General features: G+C 40.0%; 1 protein-coding gene across 4 annotated transcripts in view; it reads left to right on the forward strand.

Moving 5' to 3' along the window:
* RGSL1 (regulator of G protein signaling like 1) overlaps positions 1-11,531 on the forward strand; it is a 102,065-nt gene that overhangs the window by 29,077 nt on the left and 61,457 nt on the right. For all 4 annotated transcript variants that reach the window (XM_006142329.2, XM_006142327.1, XM_027767952.1 and 1 more), the window contains exons 8-11: positions 3,954-4,016; positions 4,685-4,907; positions 8,315-8,422; positions 10,856-10,961. In XM_006142329.2, the coding sequence (XP_006142391.1) occupies positions 3,954-4,016; positions 4,685-4,907; positions 8,315-8,422; positions 10,856-10,961 (500 nt within the window). The remainder of the gene's footprint in view (positions 1-3,953; positions 4,017-4,684; positions 4,908-8,314; positions 8,423-10,855; positions 10,962-11,531) is intronic.

Consider the following 11,531-nt stretch of genomic DNA (forward strand, 5'->3'; position numbering starts at 1 on the left):
TTTGAGTGCCTCTCTAGGTTTGGAAAGTTTTCTTGCAGGATCTCATGGAATAGATTATCAATGCCCTTATGAGTCTCTTCACCTTCCGGGATGCCTATTATCCAGATGTTTGGACGTTTGATGGTATCTAGTATTTCTCATATATTATTCTCAAATTTTGGGGCCATTTTCTCAGTCTTCATGGTGGATTTTTCTAGGCCAGCAATTTTCTCTTCTACATCTGAGATTCTATTTTCTGTATGATCTAGTCTGCTTTTAATACTTTCAAGGGAGATTTTGACTTCCTGTATTATAGACTTCATCTCTAACAGTTCCATCTGATTCTTTTGTAAAGTATGAAATTCCTCTTTTAGATCTTGCATGAATTTCCTCACCTCCTGGAACTCTTCAACTCCTTTCTCCTTCCTCTTCAGCAGTTCATTGTCTCTCTTCTCTTCCATCTCTGTTAGTTTTGCCATTATTATTGTTCTGAATTCTTTATCCGACATTTCCATGAATTCCCTTGAACTGTGTGTGGATGAAGATGAGTTATCCTTTTCCCTTGGAGGAGAGGTATTTTCCTGCTTTCCCATATTTCTTATGGTCCTGCAGTGATTTCTAGTCATCAGGTTGATGGTCTGTTTCTTCCCAAACTTGGAATTTCTATCTGGGCATTGAGGAACATGCAGAAAAGGAAACAGAAAGAGAGAAACAACAGCAACAACAGCAAAAAACAAACAAGAAACAGAAAAAGAGAAGAAAAAACGAAGATAAAAACTTTTCAATAAAACTAAAAAAATTCACATTTAAAAAAATTTCAATAAGAAACTAAAAATTGGAAAACCGTGCGGCGCGCAAGCACGTCGCGCAAAATTATAAACAGCAAAAATTTTTTAAAATGAGAGGAGACAGAGACAGAGACAGAGGTAGAGAGAGACAAAGACAGGTACAGAGACAGGAGGCTTGGAAGGGGTTTTCCTACTACGCGAGTTTTGTGTGTCGGAGGCCGAATTATCAGTGGGAAGTTTTGATTTCTGTTTCCCCAAAATGGCTAGTTTGCAGAATCCATGAGATTGGGTCTTCAAGAGGCTCTCCTATTGGGATTTTGGGCATGCACACATTCACATACCTGGTGTGATTTTCAAGCCGCCAGGCCTGTAACATGAACTACAGTTGGCCATGTGGGAGTCTAGTGCTCTAACCACCTCTCCAAATGCTGGTCCTGGCTCACAAATCTTTTAGACTGAAATAGTGTATTCATTCATACATGCCTCTTTATTATTCATATTTAATATATATTTGAAGCATATCCATTAATCAATAGCATTATACTATATTATGCAAAGGGTCTTCAAAATGTTCGTGGAAAATGCATATTATGAGCAAACTATACATGGATTGCAAATTTGTCTGCACCGAAATAAACTCACACATTAATTCCATTGTTCCATAAATTTTTTTGTATATTGCTAGGATTTGGTCACTGATATACTTCACTGCAGTTCAGGAATCCAGGAGATTTGATAAACTTGCTAAAATTCACATCCTTAAATTGACCTTTTGGCAGAATGACTGGAGCAGTTTGTGGAGATAGTTTTATATTCCTCAAAAATTGTTATTGAGGGGCCAGCAGGTGGTGTAGTTATGTTGCTGGCCTCTCATGTGATTGACTGTGGTTCAAGTTCTAGAGCTGGTAGCTTGAAAAATCACACCAGGTGTGTGTGCATGCATGCCCAAATCCCAGGAAGATAATGAAGGATAAGAGATTGCAGTGTGGCCTTCCCCCATGGGATTGGATTTCTCACTTTCCTTCTCACTGTCTCTGTCTCTCGATCTCTTTGGTAAGCACACATGCCCTAGAGCAAAAACCACTTTTAAAAAAAATCACTGTTGGGGGACCAGCAATTAGCGTAATGGCTATGTCACTGGACTCCCGTATAGTCGACCATGGTTCAAGTCCCAGACCTGGTGGCTTAAACTCATGCCAGGCACATGTGCGTGCATGCTCAAGGTCCCGAGAGGAGAATGAAGGAGAAGGTATTGTGGCATGGCCATCCCTCCAGGGAGTGATTTCTCGCTTTCTGTCTCTCTATCTCTCTGTGTGTTTCTGGCGAACGCACGCGCCCCATAGCAAAAACCTCTCAAAAAAAAAAAGAAAGAAAGAAAAAAGAAAAAAATCACTGTTGGGACCAGCAGTTGGCGTAACGGCTATGTCGCTGAACTCCAATGTAGTCGACTGCTGTTCAAGTCCCAGACCCAGTGGTGGTTTAAACTCACACCGGGCGCATGTGTGTGCATGCCCAAGATCTCGAGATGAGAATGGAGGAGAAGGGATTGCGGGAGAAGGGATTGCAGCGTGGCCATCTGCCCGGGGGGGGGGGTGATTTCTCTCTTTCTGTCTCTCTGTCTCTCTTTCTGGTGAGAACGCATGCCCTATAGCACAAACCTCTTCAAAAAAAAAAAAGCACTGTTGATAATCATTGCCTTTCAATAATGCCCAGATTACTTCACAAGGCATTCAAGCCCCTCTGGTACAGTCTCAACCAATCTCCCCTACCTCACTTCTTGCCACTGCCCCATCACTGCACTCTCCATGAGAATGCTGCGTTTCAGCTGCACAGAAGTGCTTATCATTCTCAAATACAGCCTTCCCCATTGGTGTGCTTTTGCTTAGGTTCTTCCTGCTGCCTGGAATGACCTTTACTCAACTTCCCTCCAGCATCCCGCAAGCACAAATTCTACTTCAACTCTTCTCACTTCCACAAATTCTTCCTGGATCTCCTGACTCAGTCAGAGATCATCATTCCCTTCTCACTGCTCCCTGAGAACTTTTTATACCTCTATGAGGGCATGGGTCACTCTGTTCTTCATCGTGCTAGAGGGAGAGTTCCTTGGAATAATGCTTGTGTCCTATGGATCCTTATACTTGCAGCAATCTATACAGTGCCTGGCACATAGCAGACACTCAGGAAATATTTGTCAAATGACTGAATGACAGTGAGAGCATGGATAAACAAGCTATGAGCTAAGCCTTAACTCACGGACTTCGTAGTCTGTTTTAATGAAGTGTTTTCACAAATGAGTAAGGTCTTCAAGTGGAAGATGGAAGAGGAGATATACCAAAAGTAGATGCTTGATTTTCAGGGCCATTTGAAAATCAAATGAGCTAGTACTTCAGAAATAAACTAATATGCAATTATAAAGTAATTGTCCTGTAAGTTATTTTTTATATATCTTACTTTTTTAAAAAACAGATTCATGATAGAGAGTATATGTGCACACATGAGACTGAAAGAGAGAGAAGCACCCTCAACAGGGTCTCGTCATCGTATGATCTTCCTTCCTAGCCCTCCAGCTCATTAGGATCTTGGGCACACATTTATGGGCCCTGTGTGTTTTCAAGCTAACTGTGGGATCTGAACCTGTGGCCTCCAGCATTACAATTTAGTTTGCTACTGACTGTCCCAACAGACTGGGCCTATACATTTTATGTGTGCTTGCTGGAGAGAGAGAGAGAGATGGATACAGTGAGAGGAAAAGTGAGAAATCTCTCCCCCTCGCCCCTGGGAGAATGGTCATACCACAATCCCTTCTCAATTCTCTTCCCAGGGTGTTGGGCATGCATGTACACATGCTGTACCTGAGTTTCAAGCCATTTGGCCTGGGACTTGAACCATGGTCAACCATGTAGGAGTCAAGCAATGTAACCACTATGCCAGCTGCTGGCCCCTCTATACATCTTCTTAAATAAGTATTTATTACTATTCTCTGAAACTTAGAAAGAGACTATGTGAGCTGCCATATTTAGAAAGATAAAGGGATGCTTCCTACTTAGTCATAACTAAGTTCACTGTTCCATTACCTCTCCAAATTAGGAAATGCAGAATCTGCAGCTTACTCTGCTCCCAAGAGAGCACAAGTGGAAACATAGCAGCAAATTGAACACCCATTCATATGTTGTGTTTGGATTTCAGGTGCTCAGACCTTGGTATGATGGATTCCTGGATGAAGAGGACTACTGGTTTCTCGTTTTTACAGTAGGAATTTTTGGGTTAGGGAGAAATCATGAAATTGAGGGGGGGGGAGAGGGAGTAATTGTTACAGTAAATCAAAAAAAAAAATTTGGAGAGTTTTTTGCTATAGGGCATGTGTGTTCACCAGAAAGAGAGAGAGAGAGACAGAGAGACAGAAAGCGAGAAATCACCCCCCAGGGCGGATGGCCATGCCACAGTCCCTTCTCCTCCATTCTCCTCTCAGGATCTTGGGCACACATGCACACGTGCCCGGCGTGAGTTTAAGCCACCGGGTCTGGGACTCGAACCTCAGTCGGCTACATGGGAGTCCAGCGACATAGCCATTATGCTAGCTGCTGGCCCCAGTAAATCAAATTTTGATGCTTCCTGGAGGCAATTGGGGATTGAAATAGTCCCTGATATTTTAAAGATAAACCTCTCAAGGAAAGACTCCAGGTGTAAGTTGACTTTGAAAAAGTCACCATCACATAGAATTTCTCCCTTACACATGGAGTTTGATCAGCTGAGGGAGAGGAGTGATGTGTAAAACAACAATGTTTCTTAACAAATTGAAAACAATCAGCATAAGTCCCTGTGACAGGGAAGCATGGAGGACTGAATTATTAGAAAACTCTCTTTCCTGGTCTGGGTCCTATAGCAAATACTGTCTGCCCTCCACCTCCTCCCCTTAGACTCAGACCAGATTCATCCGTGGCAAGAGGCATAAAACAGAAACTCTGAGCAAAGAAGACAACTTCCTTCTTTATAAGAGGATTCAGGAATCCCTGAAGTTAAGCCAAGCTTTAGCTAACATGGAAGAAATGGATTCTATGCAATGGCAAAAAATAGCTACTGAGGACCTGAGACAAGGTGGGTCTCTCCAGATAGAGCTGAAGTCTCCAGTGTTTTTGGCAGGTAAGAACAGTTACTAATTTTTTTTTGATGGTTATCTCTAGGTAACTGGAAATATTAATATGTAGTATTTAGCTAATATTTACTAAGCATCAGCACCGTGCAGTGCAAAGATGATCTCATTTTATCCTCAGATTAACCTAGGACGGAAATACTAAATAATGAGGCACAGGGAAAATGTGATTTTCCATAGGTCACACAGTAAGTGGCAGGGTCAGAATTTGAATGCAGATTGGCTACAGAGACTTCTGCTGGTGCTGAGGGAGCCAGAGCACTTAAGTCCAGTCTAATTCCTGCCCACAAGAGCAACTGCGGTTAATGCAAGTGTGTCATTTTATGCACCTGATAAGCATGTTTCCCCTCACTGCGCCTCCCCTGGGATCAGGTCCTAGATCATTTCTGAGAATGTAATTTTTTTGAGAGAGGTTTTTGCTATAGGGCGTGTGTGCTCGCCAGACAGACAGAGAGAGACAGAGAGACAGAAAGCGAGAAATCACCCCCCGGGGGGATGGCCACACCGCAATCCCTTCTCCATTCTCCTCTCGGGATCCTGGGCATGCATGCACACCCGCCTGGCGTGAGTTTTAAGCCACCAGGTCCGGGAAGCAAACCATGGTCGACTACATGGGAGTCTAGCAACATAGCCATTACACCAACTGTTGGTCTCTGAGAATGTATTTTTAACAGTGACCTGCCGTCATACAATTCGCCAGCCCACTCAGAGTGGAGTGAAACAGTAGTCTCTGAGAATGTATTTTTAACAGTGACCTGACGTCATACAATTCACCAGCCCACTCAGAGAGTGGAGTGAAACAGTGAGGAGCATAAAGCTCTGCTGTCCCAGAAAGCTGGGGTTATAGTTTGCTCTGGTTGTACAAGCTCTCTTTAAACCTAAGGATTTTCATCTGTATAATGGGAATAATAACAGACTTATTGTGAAGGTGACTCAAGATCACCTGTGAAAACTATTTGCACAATGGTTGGCAATAGAAAATGTCCAAATCAATGTTAGCCATGATTATTAAAATTGAGTCTTTTGCTTTAATGATCTAGTTTGAAGCCATTGGAGTACTATGGTATTTCTCAAACTTTCATCCACAATGAATACACTTGACTTTTTGAATCCTTAAACATATACCTGTATATATATGTATGTATGTTTGTTTGTCTGGGAAAGCATTTCACAAAGCAATACTTGCCCTTAGTATATAAGATGATGTACTCTAATGTTCTCTATGCTCTTCTGCTCCATGCTGAAAAGCTAACAATGACTCCATTTATTTTTTGACATACTAGTGAATTATGACCTACACTTTGAAAAACACCAAGGAGGAGTAAGCAAAACTTTTGAAAAGTCATTACACTTCTCACTGGTTCTGTGAACTTAAGCAAGTTACTTCTTCTCCCTGAACCTCATTACTCCTTCTCAAGATTGTTGAGAGGATTAGAGGTATTTACACAACAAGCAGGTGTTCAATAAATCTTACTTCATTACTCAAAAAAAGTAACACTCAACTTTTTCAAACTGTATGTGTTCTCTATGGACAAAACAAGATGCCAGGGATGCTTGTCCTTGGTGCCGTGCTGAAGCAGGAGTATTTAACTCTAGCATGAACAGACCTCTTTTTACCCTTAGAGATCCCACCTTCCCTCTAAACCCTGATCATTCCAGAACCTCTCCAAGGAATCATGTTGAAAGTGAAGAAAAGGATGGCTGATAAATTTTGCCACACATCCTGGCCGAGGGCATTACTTTGGTGGCTCCAGAGTGCCAAGGGTGGCCAGGGAAAGTGTGAGTCATCCTCCATGGAGACAGCCATCACTCCCCTCACATGTGTGGTTACTTCCTCTGCTACTGCTTTCTTGGAATACAAATCTAGCACAAAGGGCCTCCTTTGCATTTGCCTTACCTGGGGCCCTGACTCCCCAGATAAACTGACACTTCCACTCAGACTGTATAAAGTTACAGGACCACCAGAGCTAGAATAGTCTCATATTTCATATGGAGGAATTAAGTCTCAGAAAGGTGGAGAGACTTGCCTAAGCTTGCTCAGCAAGGGAAGAATTGATCCAGGAGCGAAAACTTGAGTCCATTGGGGGAAAAAAAATCCACTGCTCTTACCACTGTGGCCAGATTCCCCTGGTTGACAGAGGATGGTGAAGACAGTGATGATACTGACATAAAGACAACTGATGTTCATGATTCCATACTCCAGTATGTCTTCTAGGCTCCAACAATAGAGCCTCAGAGAGTATTGAACTACTTGGAGAGTTCCAGAACACTGCTCAATTGATTGTACTCCAAATCCCCAGAACTCTTGAAACAGTTGAGGCAAGGTGCTATTTTGCTTCTATAGCCAGAACTTCGTTAAAAATTCTTGTACCTTCTAAGTCTTATTGTTCCATTGCATTTTGGATACAAAAGAAGTATTCTTTCTCAATTCTCCATGTATAACTAGCAATGATGTATGACTATTTCTAGAAAAAGATAATCTACTTCCAAAGGGCAATGATTTGCAACTACAGTTGATATTCTGATATATTCACTGTTAATTGTGAAAGTAATTCCCAAATTCAGAACGAAAAAAAGAGAAAGCACAGCATAGTATGTTATGTTCATACTTTATCCTTAAACACATGAAATTCTTTTAGCAATATCAGTGTTTTAAGTATATTTACAGCTGGGACCAGCAGATGGCGTAATAGTTACATCACTGGATTCCCACATGACTGACTGCGGTTGGAGTCCCAAGACCCTTGGCTTGAAATTCACGCTGGGCACATGTGCATTTGTGCCCAAGATGAGAATGGAGAAGGGATTGTCGTGTGGTCATCCCCCCTGGGGAGTTTTCTCTACCTTTCTGTTATTCTGTCTTTCTCTGTCCCTCCAGTGAGCACACATGCACTATAGCAAAAATTTATCTAAATATATATATATATTTACAACTATTCCCCACACTAGATGGTTTCTTTGAATCAGGGTCAACACTCATTTGGATGAATTACTCCTATATGCCTTAAGAATTAATGACTCTTTCAATATCATATCTCTATTATTGTATTGGGTCATCGGAAAAGTCATGACGTGTTTTTCTGTTTTTCTATGCAAAAATACATTATGAATTTCCAATGACCCAATAGCATCCCTCACGCAGAAACTACCCATGGGTCAGGTTTCTCTAAGAAGAGCAGAATTCTCTCATTCTGGAGCAAAGGATGACTGTATTTCTTTGCTTCTTATTTTTTCTTAGGGAACTTGAAATTCTTTATGTAAACATTTTGTTAAAACACTTAAATAACAAATCATCCCACTTAAATATCATTTTAAGACAATATCTTCAACAAATGTATACAAATCTTTGAACTTAGAATGAACAACTCCTCTCTTGCTGTTTTTCCTTACTTCACAGACGTAAACAAAATGACCTTTGATGAACTCTGCTGTAAAAATCCAAAGATGGCCATAGAGAGGATCAGTGATGACTACAAAATATATTGTGAAAAAGCACCTCACACAGGCAAGTGTTTGAACTCAGGGATAGATCTGTGGCAACTAGGTTATCTCAAATGTAAGAGAGGATTTCTAAATCCAAGAGGCATAAATCACAAGAGGAACTATGCTTTATTTGAAATACAGATATGGTTGGAGGTGATGGCTTTGTCTTTTTTTCCTCCAACAAAGCTATAGAAAAAAGTTTTTTTTTCCCCATTCCTATCATAAGAACCAGAAACAATGTACATTTATGCGTGATGGACAACATACAGGTTTATCGTGCCCATTACCATGTTAACTTTCTTATTTCTGGTAGAAGAAGACTGTCTCAAGCTCATGCAGTTATTCTCTGATCTAGCTCTAGAACCAGCCTTCTCCCCAAGAGCTTGGTTGCTTTTCTCAGAGAATAGTGTTTAGAAGCCAAGTTCTAGGAAGAAATTTAACTCATTGTTATCAGGATGTCATTGCAATCAGGTCTTGGTGTACAAAGCTAGAGAACACATGTGTTTGTGTATGTACACACAGAGACACCTGTATGTATTTATATCTGTATGTATTTCTAGTTTTCTCTATATAGTGAAAACCAGGAGTACACACCAGTACCTCCAGTTCAATCCAATACCATTGAATCCAGTACCATTGATTCTAGGTTTTTCTTTTTCCATGTTTCTTTTTTTTTTTTTTTTTAAGAGAGATTTTTGCTATAGGGCACATGCACTTGCCAGAGAGACAGAAAGCGAGAAATCACCCCCCAGGGGGTATGGCCACACCACAATCCCTTCTCCTCTATTCTTTTCTCAGGATTTTGGGCACGCATGCACACAAGCATGAGAGGTTTTGCTATAAGGTGTGTATGCTTGCCAGAACGACAGAGACAGAGAGACAGAAAGCGAGAAATCACCCCCCAGGGGGTATGGCCACACCACAATCCCTTCTCCTCCATTCTTCTCTCTGGATCTTGAGCAAGCACGTACATGCACCCAGTGTGAGTTTAAGCCACCGGGTCCAGGACTCGAACCATGGGAGTCCAGTGACAAAGTCATTATGCCAAGTGCTGGTCCCAATCATCTTTTTTTCTATCTCTCAATTTTTAGTCCTTTCCTCTTTCTCAAAGGTATGGTAATTTAGTCCTTTTTTTCTAATTTACATATTTTTTGAAATATATATAAATCGAATCATCTAATATATATTCTTTGGTTTCCACAATTACTTACTATGTAACCATCACCACAATTTTTTTCCTTATTTCCCCCCTTTTGGAGTCCCTTGAGTTTAAATTTTAATATGATAAATATATTATCTGTATGTATACGTGGAAAATATAAAAATACATTATCTGTATGTATACCTGCAAAATATAAAAAGAGTAAGATTTTTCTCATTCTCTAAGATGAATTTTAAATCTGTTGGGACAATATCATCCTCAATGAGAAAGCACGCTGTAGAGTATTTCAATATGTGAACATACCATGTTGTTTTAATCCATTCAAAGTTGATGGACCTTTAAGTCTTCTCTAGTTTTTGATGATTCTATATAGAATGCTCTTGTGAGTATGTTTGTATGACTATTTGATGCACGAATTAGCATGTTTCTGTTGAATTTATATCTAGAATTTGTGGGTAGTAGGATATACATTATATCAATTTTAAGAAATAATCCCAGTACTTTTGCTGTTTGTACAAATTTAGGTCACCATCAAGAGTGTATGAATATTCTAACTGCTCAACAACTGAGCCAATATTTGATGTGCCAGATTTTTATTTTCTGCTGTTTTTATGGGTGTGTAGTGGTGTCTTGTTTGTTATTTTACTGTGCATTTCTTTATTTACTAACAATGTTAAGTGCCTTTCATTTGTTTAATATTCAGTTGGGACCAACGGATAGCGTAATATTCTATTTCTGAATTCGATAAGTTTGTGGTCTATGTTTTCTCCTACAAGATTATCGCAAAGAACTCTTATAGTACTAAAACCTATTCAGTCTATCAGTCTTAAATAATTATGTTTTAATGTAATTTGGGGAATAATGGTTTCTAAATGGCAACAGGGAATAAGCTATCTACTCTAAATTGTATATGGTATGCTAGATATATTATTTCAGAAGCTTTAAGAGGAAGCAGAGTCCTTGGAAAAGAAAATGGTTTTAGTCAAAACTAGGAGGAAGGAGCCTTCTTGGTGTTGACAACTGTAACAAGCAAGAGAGATAAGATGAACTTATTCCCAGCAGTCTCTCCAAGGAAGGTGGGCTTTTTGGTCTAGTAACCATGTACTTACATAACATTGCCTAGACTGATGGTAGTGTCAGGGGTGTATATCATCCTTAATTTCTGTTTCCACTCTAATGGCCTAAGAGGGCAGTGATGGGGACAGTCTGATAAATGCCCTTGCTACTTTGCCTTTGTCCCATCTGCAGTGTTTCTTGTAACATGTCCTCCCCCAACTTCATTATTTTCCTTAGATATTCCAGTGGAAATTATCAGGGAACCAAGGGCAGTTGCACCTTCATACAGGAAAGCATCCTTATACAGAAGATTTGTTACAAGAAAGCCTTCTATGAGACCCAGGTGAGCTATCGACCCTGGTTCCAACATCTTCAGGCGCAAGCTTTCTTTAATCTCTACATGTGTGATGTTCAACTTCTTGTATGTAGATTTCTAGATCTTTTTCCATGTATCATAAAAGTATGCATAGGCACACTTTGTATTCTAAAGCATTGTGTATTTTCTAATAATGTAAGTATTGTGTCATTCAATATATATCATATAATAACTTTTTAAATGATCCGTGAACATCTTTTCATGCCAATATGTGTACATCTACCTCCTTTCATAGTATGGAAGAGGCATGATTTATTTAATGATATTCATTTTTATAGACATTCACATTATTTTTAATTTTTCATTGCTATAAAGAGCACCACACCATTCATCTTTGTACATTATCCTTGCCTAGTATGTTTTTCTGGACAATCTACTACAGTAATAACTGGTTTTTAACAGGTTCTTTACTTCATGTCTCTCTCCCTTACAATCAATCTGAGAGTCAGACTCTGGTAAGGTTACCCTGCTAAGCAAAAACCCTATAGCCTTTTATTTTCAGGAGTTTCCACTTACCTTTCTTTCCATTTACCTCAG

The sequence above is a fragment of the Tupaia chinensis genome, unplaced genomic scaffold (genome assembly GCF_000334495.1).
Source record: "Tupaia chinensis unplaced genomic scaffold, TupChi_1.0 Scaffold000074_1, whole genome shotgun sequence".
NCBI lineage: Eukaryota > Metazoa > Chordata > Mammalia > Scandentia > Tupaiidae > Tupaia > Tupaia belangeri.